General features: G+C 42.8%; 1 protein-coding gene across 1 annotated transcript; it reads right to left on the reverse strand.

Moving 5' to 3' along the window:
* Positions 1-11,845: 11,845 nt before the first annotated feature.
* LOC140877426 (uncharacterized) lies at positions 11,846-13,267 on the reverse strand. Its single transcript, XM_073280960.1, has 2 exons — positions 12,918-13,267; positions 11,846-12,821 (listed from the first exon to the last, which is right to left on the reverse strand). The coding sequence occupies exons 1-2, from the start codon at positions 13,265-13,267 to the stop codon at positions 11,846-11,848; spliced, it is 1,326 nt and encodes a 441-aa protein (XP_073137061.1).
* Between the last annotated feature and the right edge of the window lie 1,933 nt (positions 13,268-15,200).

Consider the following 15,200-nt stretch of genomic DNA (forward strand, 5'->3'; position numbering starts at 1 on the left):
TGATAGTATTCAAGTGATTGAGTTGATTGAGATTTTTCGTGTTGCTTGTCTTCTCTCACTTCTTGAGCAATCTTCCCTTTATATAGGTCAATCATCAACGTCTTTATTTTGAATGTTCTGATGCTGCATTGAATGCACATTTAATGCTTCATAAATGCATTGATGATTCTGCATGAAGATCGTACACTTCTTTAAATGCAGACAACTTCCAGGGTCCAAAACTGGTATAAACGGTCGAATGCTTTATCTGTAGCCATTCTGCGTTTTTGCCATTTTAGTGCAACCTGTTGTCTCGATGCAAGAGTCAACAGATCTTCTGATACGCCGGTTCTGCTTTTGATAAAAGATCTTGCAAAGAACGTCTTGTCACAAGTATTTGTCTTGAGATATCTTGATAAGCAGTTGGCATTCTTTCGGTAGATAGATTTATCCTCTGCTGGTTTGAATAACCAGTCGATAGGCTTGTGACTGCAACTGGTCGAGAGACAAAGGCGGTTGACAAGCTTCCGGTAGATAACTTGAAGGGTTTAGACGGTTGCGGTAGGAGTTGTAGTAGATTCCTGAAATACAAAAGATTGGCAGCACATTCCTATGCAATGAGTTGTTGTTTGTTATCACCAAAATGTCGGATTCAACAATTTCCCCCTTTTTGGTGATGACAAAACTTAAGTGCTCCGAAAACAATATGAAAGCATTAAAATGAACTTCATTGAGAGAATGAATTTCATTAATTACAATAAGCATTCTTATTACACCTACTGAAGAAAAACAAAAGGAGATACAGCTGCGATAAGTAAAGAAGAGACAAGTTGTTCATCTTTTGAACCAACTGGCTCCTCCTGACCTATCGCCTTCTCTTCTTCTTCTGTCGGCTTCTTCCTCACGTCTTCTTGCCTCTGCTGCTCTTCGTTGCTCTTCTTCCCCCTTTTTGGCATCACCTTGGTTGAGTCGAAGGATGATCTTAGTGAGTTGAGTACCAAGGCAGGCTTGCATAGTATCAATTTTTGCATCTAGTTGAGAAATTAGAGTAGCTTGCATAGTGTCCATCCGATCATTCAACTGCTTATGAAGGCGGTTTTCGGATCTGACAACTTGTTCGGAGACGGTAGAGAGCGTTTTGATTTGAGTGCGATGATGAGCAGTGATCTCTTTGGACAGATGAGCAAGGTCGCTAGACACAGTCTCAAAATGCCGAATCATCGTCGTGCGTGAATTGTCAACCCATGAGGATGTATTTGTGATGGCTTGTGAAAAGGAGCGAACTGTTTGCATGAGCTCATGAAGCCTATTTATCAATGTGTGATCCAGAGCTGCTGCCATGGCTTCAATATATGAGTCATCAGTCTGAAGCATTTGAATCTGTGTGTCATTCCTTGGTGAAGCCGGGCCAGACTCAAGATGATGTGGTGCTGGTGATCTGGCTGGTGAGCTAGCTGATTGACCTTCCAATAGTGGTACAGTTGGAAATGTAGGGGTCTCGACTGCAGCCAAGATGGTTGGTGGAGTAGCAGGATCAGCACTCGGTTCATCCATTAGGAGATCTTCCACAAACTTTTCAGTAGATGGAGACGGTTGAAGTGCTGGGTCAGCATCAGTCACTGGCTGTTCTGGAGGTGCAAGTGATACAATAGTGCTTGGTATCTCTGTTGGGGGCACTACTGCTTCACTGCTGCAAGGAGCCTCTGTCACAGAGGTGACAAGAATTTCTTGTTCAATCACTTCGAAAGAATCTTGTGGACGACTGGGAGAGGTGTGAGCGGTCGCCGCTAGAGATGAGTGAGCAGTCACAGCTGCTTTCGGTTGAATTACTGCTGGGACTACGGTTGAGGCGGGGTCGACCGATGAAGATGCTCCCACAGTCGATCCTAAAGCGGATAACTGAAACAGGTCAGCAGTGATGAGACCGGTCAGAATCCCATCTGAAAGAGTAATAGCAGAGACGTCTTCTTCACCCTGATCTTGGGTAAGAAAAGTCTTCATCATCACCTGTGCTTCCAGTCCATAAGCCTGTAAACAAGCTGCTGAAGTTGTCGTCTTTACGTTGTTAAGAGCTTGGAAGTGCTGAAGTAGTTGAGTGATTTGACGTAGACTATTCTGTAGTCCAGTCAAAATCACAAAGTCATCGGCGGCGGTAGGACTCTTGGATTTGAAGTTCTTGACACGCTCATTAATCAGCAGAGATAACAGGCTTCCTCGAAGCTTCAAGTCGATGAGTTGTCTTCTTCCCAGAGCCTCCACAATGTCTTCAGTGTCAGCAAAAAGAAGCATCTTTTGCTCAATAACGTTCAGAGCTTTCCACTTAGGAAATATTTGAGCAAGAGTCAGGTGAGTACGGGAATGATGCCATCTGTCAAAGCGCTGTAGGTGACGCTTGACAGTGCGGAGAACATGAGAGATGATCAAGTTGAGCTCCACAGTAGCTGCTGGTTGAGCCTTAGGTGAGTACATCATCACACCTTTCCCTTTGTCCTTGGGATCAGCGAGAGTGACCTTTGGGGTTGATGAGGCACCTTCCCTGATTATCACACCCTTGGTAGGACGTGGAGCAGTAGTAGTCTCGACCGTTGGCAGAATTGGTGTTGGAACGGTAGGAGCAAGTCCAGAAAGGGACTTTAACTTCTTGTGCTGCCTCTTCTTCTCGCCTGCAGGCGTGGATGGCACAGCTGCTTTGGAGACAGAAGGAGATGACTTGTTGAAGGCTTGAATCAGTGGAACGTTCTCGCGTGATTCTTCCTCAGAGTCAGACTCTATGATAAGTTGACGCTTGGCAGATTTCTTGGTATGGGCTGGTTTGGCCGCTACTGGTACTGTTGAAAGCGGTTGAGTGATAGAAACAACACTTGCGGTTGAAGGCAGCGTGTCGACCGCAACCTCTTTCTTGTTCAGAAACTTGAAGATTGTAGACTTGTTGAGCCATTTGGTGGGATGCAGAGGCTCAGTCTTGGAGAAGTCTACTCCAAGGACGCTCAAGATGTGGCAAATTTGCAGAGCAAATCCCTCGGATTGCCCCTTGCCCCTGATCATTTCACATAAAGTAGTGAACAATATGTCTGACCAGTTGATGTTGATTTTGGAGGCGATACAAGCCATGTATTGGAATTTCTCCATCGTCACCTTGTCGTACGATCCAGCCTTGGCAAGAAGATTCTTGGCCACGATGTTGGTCAATAGCCTGAATGGAGCTTTAAGAGATGTCTTCTGAGCCGGCAGTTTGATCGGAGCATCAGTGGTTGAGAATTCCTTCAACCAGTATAAGCAGTTACCATCGGGAAGATCCGCGCATTTTGTCAAACCCCTGGAGGGCAGATCAAATGTGCTGGCGAAGAACTTTTGATTGAAGGAGTAGGACTCTGTCCGGATCACGCATTTGACAGTCCCATGCTCGATTTGAGCGGTTGCAAAGAACTCCTTCAAGACAGGCAGATCGCAGATGGCGCTGCTTCCCAAAAACTTCTTCAGTCCAGAGGCTTCAAGCATGGTGAAGACCTCAGTGATTCCTGCATTGTTTGCCTCAATAACGGAATCAAAGTTGATTGCAAGGCAAGTCTTCTGGATCGACATGATAGCTGTAGATAAGAACTCAAGCAGAGAGTAAGCAAAAGTTTGATAGTAATACGATAGAACTTTTAATGCAATATGAAAGTTTTAGCAACGGTGAAAGGTTGATATACGAGTGTAAAGAAGTATATATAGGAACCTATGGGCCATAGGGTGACGTCATGAAAAGTATTTTTGAAATTCAAAAAGTTTTGAAGAGTATAATCACCGCGCCCAAACAATGTCATTTGGTTCAAAGCACAAAGCTGATATTGCGGAGCCTATCAGAGACTAGCTAAAGGCGGATGATATGCCAACATTTATGGCAATGTAACAGCTAAGCTATTAACGTCATACTAGCAATCATTCCCCCTAAAAACATGCATACTAACTTAGATCTACTAAGCCAAGAATATTTCGAAAATATGAAAACTTAGCGTTCGGTAAAGGCTTGGTGAATATGTCTGCTGCTTGCTGATCGGTAGAGATGTATTCCAGCCTGATTTCCTTCTTTAAGACATGATCTCGGATAAAGTGATGCCTGACATCAATGTGCTTTGTCCTAGAGTGCATCACTGGATTGTGAGTGATGGCTATGGCACTTGTGTTGTCACAGTAGATTGGAGCTTCACTCGACCGGAGTCCATAATCATTAAGCTGCTGTTGAATCCAGAGTATTTGAGCACAACAGCTGCCAGCAGCAAGGTATTCTGCTTTGGCGGTCGAGGTAGCAATTGATGTCTGCTTCTTACTTGACCACGAAATTAGTCTATCTCCAAGGAATTGACATGTGCCACTTGTACTTTTGCGATCAATTCTACAACCTGCATAATCTGCATCTGAATAGCCAATAAGATTAAGATTTGAATCTTTGGGATACCAAAGACCCACATTAGTAGTTCTTTTAATATATTTAATTATTCGTTTGGCGGCAATGAAATGAGATTGCTTAGGTGCTGCTTGAAATCTAGCATATAAACAAACTGAATACATGATATCCGGTCGACTGGCAGTCAAATAAAGCAATGAGCCAATAAGGCCTCGATACATTGTTACCTCGACCAGGATTCCCCCTTCATCTTTATCAAGCTTGATTGATGTACTCATGGGGGTAGATACAGTTGAGCACTGTTCCATTCCAAACTTCTTTACCAATTCCTTGGCATACTTGGATTGATTGATAAATATTCCAGTTTCAAGTTGCTTCACTTGCAATCCAAGAAAGAAATTTAGCTCGTCCATCATGCTCATTTCAAATTTCTCCTGCATCATCTTAGAGAACTTTGAGCACAACTTGGGGTTAGTTGACCCAAATATAATGTCATCAACATAAATTTGTACTAGTAACGCATGATCACCTTTTACAAATTTAAACAAGGTCTTATCGACCGTTCCAATTTGGAAATCATGTTCCAGTAAAAATTTTAGTAATGTATCATACCATGCACGCGGTGCTTGTTTTAATCCATAGAGGGCTTTGTCAAGTTTATAGATATATTGAGGATGAGTCGGATTGACAAAACCTGGTGGTTGTTCAACGTACACCTCTTCTTGAAGTAGACCATTGAGGAATGCAGACTTGACATCCATTTGATAAACTTTAAAGTCCTTGAAAGCTGCATAGGCAAGAAAAATGCGGATTGCTTCTAGTCTTGCAACTGGCGCGAAGGATTCCTCAAAGTCTATGCCTTCTTTTTGTCTGAATCCTTGTGCAACAAGCCGAGCTTTGTTACGCACAACAGTGCCATGTTCATCGAGCTTGTTACGAAACACCCATCTAGTTCCAATCACATTTTGATTTTCCGGTCAAGGAACTAGATGCCAAACATTGTTGCGGGTGAATTGATTCAACTCTTCTTGCATAGCTTCAATCCAGCTGGCATCTGATAGAGCTTCATCTATCTTCTTGTGCTCTACCTGAGATATGAAAGCTGCATGCAAGAATTCATTAATCATTTGACCACGTGTTTTTCGAGGAGCAGAAGGGTCACCTATGACCAACCCAGGTGGATGATCTTTGTTCCACCTAAAATAATTCCCTAAGGGGTTGTCATCAATGGGTTGACGAACTTCTTCGTTTACTGGATCATCATTGGCAGGAGGATCATTATCAACCGGTGGATCCTCTTCTGGCCTTGTTTGATCACACACGGTAGAGGGAACTGGATCATCCTTCTTTCGAGGATATGGATCACTGTCACTCTCTTCCTGTAGATTTGTGTTTTCCAGTCTATGACTCAGATCATTTATGCTCCCTTGAGTTTGTTCTGTACAAAGAGTAGATTCATCAAAAACAACATGAATGGTTTCCTCGACCGTTAGTGATCTTTGATTGAACACTCGATAAGCTCTGCTAACGGCTGAGTAACCAATAAAAGTTCCTTCGTCTGCTTTGGCATCGAAAGCTGTCAAATGATTTTTGCCATTGTTGTGGATAAAGAATTTGCACCCAAAAATTTTGAAGTATGAAATATCAGGTTTTGTGCCATTCCAGATCTCATATGGAGTTTTGTTAAATCGTTTATTAATCATAGATCTGTTTTGAGTATAGCAAGCTGTGTTAACTGCTTCTGCCCAAAGCCTTTGAGAAACATTTGAATCAGCAATCATAGTTCTGGCTGCTTCTTTTAAAGTACGGTTTCTTCTTTCAGCCACCCCATTTTGCTGTGGGGATCTAGCAGCTGACAACTCATGCTTGATTCCCTGATCATCTAGATAAGTCATAAGAGTGGTGTTTAAAAATTCAGTCCCTCTATCACTCCTGATTCTATCTATCATAGTAGATTGTTCATTTTGCAAGCGTTTAAAAAGCTTAATCAGGTGAGGTGCAGTTTGATCTTTTGAAGAGAGAAAGATGACCCAAGTAAATCGAGAAAAGTCATCTATAACAACAAGAGCATATCTCATTCCCCCTATGCTTCTTACTGGTATAGGACCAAATAGGTCCATGTGAAGTAAATCTAAGCATTTGGAAGAAGACATACACCCTTTATTTTTAAAGGTTGCTCTCACCTGCTTTCCTAGTTGACAAGCAGGACAAACTTTGTCTTTTATAAAATCACCTTCAGGCAGACCAGAAACCAAATCATGCTTCCTCAAGTTAGAGATGAACTTAAAATTTAGATGATTTAACCGCTTATGCCACAACCAATGTTTATCATGATGAGCAGTAAGACAAGTAGGTGAAGAGATGTGTGAGCAAGACCAGTTTACCTTGTAGGTGTTTAGGTCTCTTACACCGGTCATAAGAGTCTCACCTTTGTCATTTTTGATGATGCAAGTGTGTTTGTGAAACTCGACCGAATGATCATTGTCACATAGTTGACTAATACTTATCAAATTATAGCATAGTTTGTCAACAAGCAACACATCTTTAATAATGATGTTACCATGGATAATCTTACCCTTACCCACGGTTTTACCTTTGGAGTTGTCTCCAAAGCTGATCTTTGGTCCTTTGCACAGCACAACTTCTGTTAGAAGTTCTGGATTCCCTGTCATGTGCCGTGAGCAACCACTATCTAAGTACCAGGTAGTATCCTTGATAGAAGTGGTCTTCTCGCCCGTTTGGACTTTTAGTACCTGCAAAAAGTGAAGAACTTTTGGTACCCATATCTAGTAGGGTCCAGGTCGGATTAGCCCTTTAGGGACCCACACCTGGAACACCCTTACAGGTTTGCCCGTGTGTGTGTCCAGAAATCTGTGCGGTCGATAAGCAGTAAATGTGTGTGCTTGTGAGGTTGCTGTGTGCTGCTTGCCTTTTTTATCTTTATCAGTTAGCCTGTACCTCTTTTGAACTGGCCTGCAATTAAATTACTGGTAAGGCTTCTCCTTTGACCATCTTCTCTTAGAGTAGTTAGACTCATTCCATGGCCTTTTGAAATTAGATTGGTTTCCCTTTCTTCTTTCATTAGGTTTTGGTTTAATCCAAGTTCCTCTTTGATTAGAGATCTGGGGATCCACATATCCCAGCCCTCTATGCTTAGATCTTCGTTCGTTAGATACTTTCTGATTTTTGTCAAAGTTGCACTCATCATGTTCATATATCGTGCTGGACCTGACAAATCTTATTTTGTTAAGATTGCCTTTGTCCAGGCTTGACTGAATACAAGATTCCATAGACTGTTCATTTGTTCCAAACCCTAGACCGGTTTTGTCATGTGCCGGTCTTTGGATTTCTTGAATCTTGTCAATGGTTACAGAAGATTTATTCCAAGCCTTAATTGTTTCAAGTAGTTTTTTGTTCTCAGTCAAGGTTTCTTGGAACACTCTTTTCAAGGTGTCATTCTCAGTAGCCAGCAGACTTAGCTTGACCTTAAGACCATCAAGCTCTTTTCGCTGCATGCAGCTTGATTCGCTTGACTTATCTTTTAGGTCAGCTCTTTCTGTCTTTACCTCCTCGAATTCCTTGGATAATGCTTTGTATTCATTAGCCATTTCGTGTAAAGCAGTAACTAGATCACTGTGATTAAATTCAGGTGAGCCAAAGTCAAATACCTCCTCAGCTTCTTCGTCGATGTCAGCCATAAGGCATTCCACCTTTTCATCATCGCTGTCATCTGAAGAGCTTCCGGTATTGGGGTTGTCAGAGTCAGACTCAGCCCACTTGCTTTTGCTTTCGTCTGCTACTAGAACCCTTTGGTCTCTTCCTTTTCTAAACGTCCTCTTGTCCTTCTTGCCCCTTCTTCTTTCGGAGAATTGCTTCTGATCATTGCTCTTAGGCTTGGTGCAATCTGCAATGAAGTGGCCTGGCTTGCCACAGTTAAAACAAGTAGGACCATCGTCTGTATGGTCTGATTTATGATCATTTTTAAATTTAGAATTGTTTTTACGCATAAATCTACCAAATTTCTTGACAAAGAGCGTCATGGCTTCGTTGCTGATTTGCTCAGCTGATCTCTTTGGAGCTTCCTCGACCGGTGGACGTATCACCGTTGAGGTTAAGGCCTTGGTTGGTTGAGAGGTAGATGGTTCATCTTCTGTCCTCATGTTGAGCTCGAACTCGTAGGCTTTGAGATCTGCAAAGAGATCATGCAGTTCAACCTTGCTTAAGTCTTTTGACTCCCTCATGGCCACTGTCTTGATCTCCCATTCTTTGGGCAAAGATCTCATAACCTTCACAGCAATTTCACGGTTAGTATAAGCTTTTCCTAAAGCAATAAGATCACAAATGATACTACTGAACCGTTCATCAAATTCAGCCATGGTTTCCCCTGGCTTCATTTTGGCATTGTCATATTTTTGAATGGCCATGGTGAGCTTGTTTTCCTTGGTCTGGTCATTTCCTTCACACAGCTGAGTGAGCTTCTCCCAAATCTCCTTTGCTGTGGAGCATGACTTGATTTTGCTGAACATGTTCTTGTTCAGTGTTTTGTATAGGATGTCCCGGGCCACATTGTCAAGATTGGCCTTCTTTTTGTCCTCAATAGTCCACTCAGCTCTTGGTTTCTCAATCATTTGTCCTGCACCATCGGTTAGAGCTGGGTTGACCTTCATGATTTTGATAGGACCGTCTGTTATGACATATAGCATGTCATCGTCCTGTGCTACAAGATGTGCCTGCATGCGAATTTTCCAGTCATCATAATCTTCTTTAGAAAACATAGGAATTTTGTTGAAAGAAGTCATGATTTTAAAACTTTAGATCAGCAGTTGAGAAAGGAACCCTCTTTGATACCACTTGTTGGGATCGGTTCAGAGGGTAGAGGGGGGGGTGAATACACTCTGAAACTTATTTTCTTTCTTTTCAAAATGATCAAGTGAAGTTTAGTTCACTTAATCTGTTTTCTCAACTTCTAAAACGGTTTGAACAACTAAAATAGTGCGGAAATAGTTCAGAGGTTTTAGTGATGCAAAGGCGAGTTATAACACGATGTATGAGCAATATATAAGATAAATATGCAGTAAAGACTAAGGCACGATTTATGGAAGTTCGAAGGCTTAATCCTTCTACGTCTCCCCTTCTTCCACTTAGGAAGGAATTCACTAGAAGACTTTGGTTATTACAACGTCTTGCAATACACCCACTTCAGACTTAGGACTTATCCAATGCCTAATCCGAAACTCCTAGATTTACACAGATAAGATTCTCAGTTCTTATCAGACTGGTGGAAGCTTTCAGAGTAGCTTCAAGTCTCTTCAATAATGAATATGGTCCAGTTGAGCTTCTCAAACTGCAGAGCGATCGAGAGGCTTGGAAACCCTAGAATGATCCTTGAAGATCAGATATGTAAACTGTAGGCGAGGGTTTATTTGAGCAGCAAGTGAATGATCTTGTAAGTGTGCTCAAGTATTGCTTCAGTATATCAGATGAGGACTTCTGATAGTATTCAAGTGATTGAGTTGATTGAGATTTTTCGTGTTGCTTGTCTTCTCTCACTTCTTGAGAAATCTTCCCTTTATATAGGTCAATCATCAACGTCTTTATTTTGAACGTTCTGATGCTGCATTGAATGCACATTTAATGCTTCATAAATGCATTGATGATTCTGCATGAAGATCGTACACTTCTTTAAATGCAGACAACTTCCAGGGTTCAAAACTGGTATAAACGGTCGAATGCTTTATCTGTAGCCATTCTGCGTTTTTGCCATTTTAGTGCAACCTGTTGTCTCGATGCAAGAGTCAACAGATCTTCTGATACGCCGGTTCTGCTTTTGATAAAAGATCTTGCAAAGAACGTCTTGTCACAAGTATTTGTCTTGAGATATCTTGATAAGTAGTTGGCATTCTTCCGGTAGATAGATTTATCCTCTGCTGGTTTGAATAACCAGTCGATAGGCTTGTGACTGCAACCGGTCGAGAGACAAAGGCGGTTGACAAGCTTCCGATAGATAACTTGAAGGGTTTAGACGGTTGCGGTAGGAGTTGTAGTAGATTCCTGAAATACAAAAGATTGGCAGCACATTCCTATGCAATGAGTTGTTGTTTGTTATCACCAAAATGTCGGATTCAACACGGAGTTTTCGGGCAGTCAAGATGAGGGCCAGGGCCATATTTTCCATTTCACTGTACCGCATCTCAGGTCCCTTCAGAGCGTGACTTACATAATAAACTGGCTTTTGATCTCCTCCCTCTTCTTTTATTAGAACCATGCTTACAGCAAACTCTGTCGTGGAAATATAAACCCATAGCCTCTCCCCTGGCTTAGTCTTAACCAAGATAGGCAGATTTTCCAGATGCTCCTTCAACTCCCGGAAAGCTCGTTCACACTCCTCACTCCATCCAAACCTCTGAGCCCTCCTCAACACTTGAAAGAAAGGATGACTCCGATGGGCAGACCGAGCAATGAAACGAGACAGTGCAGTGATTCTTCCGGTCAACCGCTGCACCTCCCTAATGTAGGAGGGTGATGGCATCTCCTTCAGGATCTTTATCTTCTCCGGTTTTACCTCTATTCCTCTTTCGGTCACTACAAATCCCAAGAATTTCCCGCTTTTTACTCCAAACACTCACTTAGCCGGGTTGAGCTTCACCCCATACCTTCGCAAGGTACTAAAGGTTTCTTCCAAGTCAGGAATAAATGGTCCCGGGTCATGGATTTCACCAGAATATCGTCCACATACACCTCCACATTTCGGCCCAATTGATTTTGGAATACTTTATCCATCATCCTTTGATATGTGGCTCCTGCATTTTTTAACCCGAAAGGCATAACCACATAACAAAACGTTCCTCCCGACGTAACAAAACTGACCTTATCCTGGTCCTCCTTAGCCAGGGGAATCTGATGGTATCCTTGGTATGCATCCATAAAGCAAATCAGCTCATAACCGGAGGTAGAATCCACCAATTGATCAATCCGGGGCAGGGGATAGCAGTCCTTTGGGCAGGCTTTGTTTAAGTCTCGGAAATCCATACACATTCTCCACTTCCCTGTACTCTTGAGTACCAGCACCACGTTAGACAACCAACTAGGAAACTGTACCTCTTTGACGTGCCTCGCTTCCAGCAGCTCCCAAACTTGTTCGGCAATGACCCTGTCCTTCTCTGTTCCGAAGTGTCTCTTTTTTTTCTTGACAGGCCGAGATCCCGGGAGGATATTCAACTTGTGCTCAGCCAAATGAACCGGGACTCCCGTTAGCTCTTTGGGAGACCAGGCAAATACATCCGCATTTTGGGCCAGGCAAGTTTTCAATTGCTCAGCCAAGGCAGGCTCCAGACCCCGAGCCATCCGAGCAATCCTTCCTGGCTGTCCAGGAATTACCTCCACCTCCTCATATTCCTCCTTTAATTCCTCCACTGCGCATACCTCCTCCTGTTGCGGATCATCCCTTCTCTCCTTTCCCCGGGCCCTCTTATTGTCCACTCAGATGGTGTCCGCATAGCATCGCCGAGAGGAATGCTGATCTCCTTTTACCTCGCCCACTTGATTTTCCACCGGGAATTTGATCTTCTGGTGGTATGCAGTGGCGACAGCCATAAAATCATTCAGGGACGGTCTTCCTAGGATGATATTGTAGGAAGACGGGGCTTCCACCACGGTAAAGAGGGCCATGACAGTCTTCTTTATATCGCCCGATCCCAGGGTGATTGGTAGCCACACTTCTCCTCTGGGCCGAACGTTATGTCCTGCGAACCCATATAGAGATGTTTTCACGGGATGGATCTCACACCCTTGTAAGTCCATTTGCTCGAATGCTTCTTGGAAGATGACATTTACAGAACTCCCCGAATCCATAAACACCCTTCTCACGTCATAGTTAGCAACTCGAGCCCGGATATGTAAAGCATCGTTGTGAGGCAGGCACACCCCTTCCAAATCCCCCGGCCCAAATGTAATGATTGGGCTGGGGTCCAGTCTCCGGGCCTCGATTCCCAGGCTTTCTCTTTTACTCCAAGATTTTCGAGCCCTATTAGAGTCCCCATCAGTGGACCCTCCCGAAATCATGTTGATCACTCCTTTAGAAGATCCCTCTCGGGGTTCTTTTTCTGGCCTTCGAGGCGTCATCTCCCGAGCTCTTGGAGGGTCGGGCATATTGGCCCGTGTGATGTCGAGCCGTGGCACCCAGGGACGTCCCCGCTGCTTCTTCTCCACGTGCCTTGCTTCCTCTGGTACAGACTGTCCTGGCTCTGATATGAGCCTCCGGCACTCACTGGTGTCATGGGTGTTTACCCGATGTATCGAGCAATATTTTCCCGGCCTCTTTGGAGGAAACGGTTGGGCATTCTCCTCACATAGATGAATCTCTCGGTCTCGAGCTATCTTGTGGGGAGCATAGGTGGCAAGCCTCCCTGGTTGATCCGGCCTTCTTCTCCTCGGATTACTCTGGTTTCCTTTCTCCCTGTGTGCTTCCTTCTTGTCTTTTTCCCTCTTCTACCGCTGGGCTTCTTCCATGTTGATATATTTTTCTGCTCGATCCAAGAGGTCCTCAAAGTACCGGGAAGCCCTCTTGACTAAAGACCGAAAAAATTCTCCTTCTTTAAGTCCCTGTGTGAAAGCGGTGATTTTGGTTTTCGGCGCACATGCAGGTACTTCCAGGGCCACTCTATTGAACTTTTTAATATAAGCCCTCAGAGACTCCTTGTTCGGCTGCTTTATTTCAAAAAGGCTGAGAGTGGTCTTTTTATATCGCTTGCTACTGCTGAAGTGTTGTAAAAAGACTTCCCTGAATTCTTTGAAAGTCTTAATACTACCTTCTTCCAAGTTTTCGAACCACCTTTGAGCAGAATCCACCAAGGTAGTCAGGAATACCTTGCACTTAATTTGATCACCATAGCAATGTAACATTGCCACGTTCTCAAATCAGGTCACATGCTCCTCTGGATCAGTGCTACCATCATACTCCTTGATTTTGGCAGATTTGAAATGGATCGGCAATGGCTCCCTAATGATTTCCGAGGAGAAAGGACAGCCCAGACTTTTGACCCGCGAAGATTCCCGCGGGTCCATGTTCTCCAGTTTTTTTATTTTTTGTTTCAGCATCTCCAGCTCCCCCTCCATGGTGATATTTGCGGACCCGGCATGTGAGTTTCCCTCCTCTTCCAAGTGTATACCTCTGCTCTTCTCTTTTTCGGGTCTCGGCTCCTATTCTTCTTCTCCCTCTAATCCTTTTTCATTCTCCTTTCCTTGGCCATCCTTTCCTCCTTCTTGTTGCATTGCCATGACTCTTTGTACCGCGGCGTCTACCATAGCATTCATTTGTTCTTGAATTGCGGCCACTGCTCGACGAGAGTTTTCTAGATCATCAATGATGGTCATATCTACGCCTTGAACTCACTTTCCCACAGACGGCGCCAATGATGCGATTATCATAAAATGACTACCTGGGGGCGAGTAAACTCCCGGGCGGAAAAGATAGGTGAATATATTTGAGAGAGTGAGTCCGTGCTCAATTATCAAACTCTCCCTTAGCTTTTATAATGGCCCGCTTGGGCCTTCAATGATTACTGGATATGGGCTAACTGACGGCTTTTAGGGTGATGGGACGGCCATCACGTGTGATTTAAACATCCCGTAGTTTAAGGAAAGAGCCCACTCCGTTGGAGCGTGGTCCATAATGATTTGGTCGGGAATTTGATCCTGATACACTCTAAGCAGACGTGGCTGTTTCCTGGCCTTGAGAATAAAGAAAACTTGGGCCCCCCCAGCTTTTCTTTCTTTTGCTCTTACCCGGGTTCTCCCCAGACCTCCCGGGGTCTCCCGAGTGCTTAGACTCCCTGGGTTATATCATCATCCGAGATACTCCTGGCACCCGGGGGTATAGCAACCCGGGGTATCCTACTAGGATATCACCACACTTCCTAAAGATAGTCGGGCTAGGACCTGCTCCGCTATCCCGACCACCCGGGTTGTAGGGTATCACCCGGGGGTATAGCCACCCGGGGTATCCTACTAGGATATCAGTAATGATTCCAGAACAACCAGTCTCTCTTGCGTTTGATTATATTTTATGTTTTTCCCCATTTTTTCTGTTGCATTCGAACTCGAAAAATTCGATCAACCTAAGGAAAAACAACATATTATTATTGTTATTATTGTTTTACTCATTGAATACAACATTTTAATGGTTGTTATCATATTCCTAAATTCATTCTAAAAAAATAAGCGTTATTTGCACCAAACACCCCTGTGAAATATTGAAAATGCATACTTCTCCACTATGAAATTTTAATAGGCATCTTCAACCCTAACCTTTTAAAAAGTTAGCACACTCGCCCCTTCGGATGAGTGATTGCGCACGCGCCCCTCATTAGACTGGGCAAAGATTTTGATTTTTTTTTGCACCAAATACCCTTGTGAAATATTAAAAATGCATATTTGACCCCTGTGAAAATAATTTTTAAATCTATTCAACTCATAATACACAATTTTTATTAAAATCTAATTATAAAATATTTAATAAACATATATTCAACCCATAATGCATTATTTCTACTACCTATATTTTCTTATAAACTATTTTTTAATTTTATAAATGAATCATTATTATTTTTTGTCTTAAAAAATTTAAAAGTATGAGGTAAATTAATAAGCAAAAAAGCTCTTGTGGATTATGTTCGAAGTGAATCATTTTTATTTTTATTTTTAACATTAATATTTATGGGTAATAGTACTTTTTATCTTAAAAAATATAGAATTATTAGGTTAATTGATGCATTTATTATTATTAGTATTATTATTATTATTATTATTATTATTATTATTATTATTATTATTATTA

Source organism: Henckelia pumila, chromosome 2 (assembly GCF_033568475.1).
Source record: "Henckelia pumila isolate YLH828 chromosome 2, ASM3356847v2, whole genome shotgun sequence".
Classification (NCBI taxonomy): domain Eukaryota; kingdom Viridiplantae; phylum Streptophyta; class Magnoliopsida; order Lamiales; family Gesneriaceae; genus Henckelia; species Henckelia pumila.

What these genes read in the sequence shown, in the direction of transcription:
- LOC140877426 (XM_073280960.1), bottom strand. Translation starts at nt 13,267, where the DNA reads ATGTTACATTGCTATGGTGATCAAATTAAGTGCAAGGTATTCCTGACT. An exon ending in TTAGTCAAGAGGGCTTCCCG is followed by an intron (nt 12,822 to 12,917) that starts GTACTTTGAGGA and finishes GGAAGCACACAG; the next exon opens with GGAGAAAGGAAACCAGAGTA.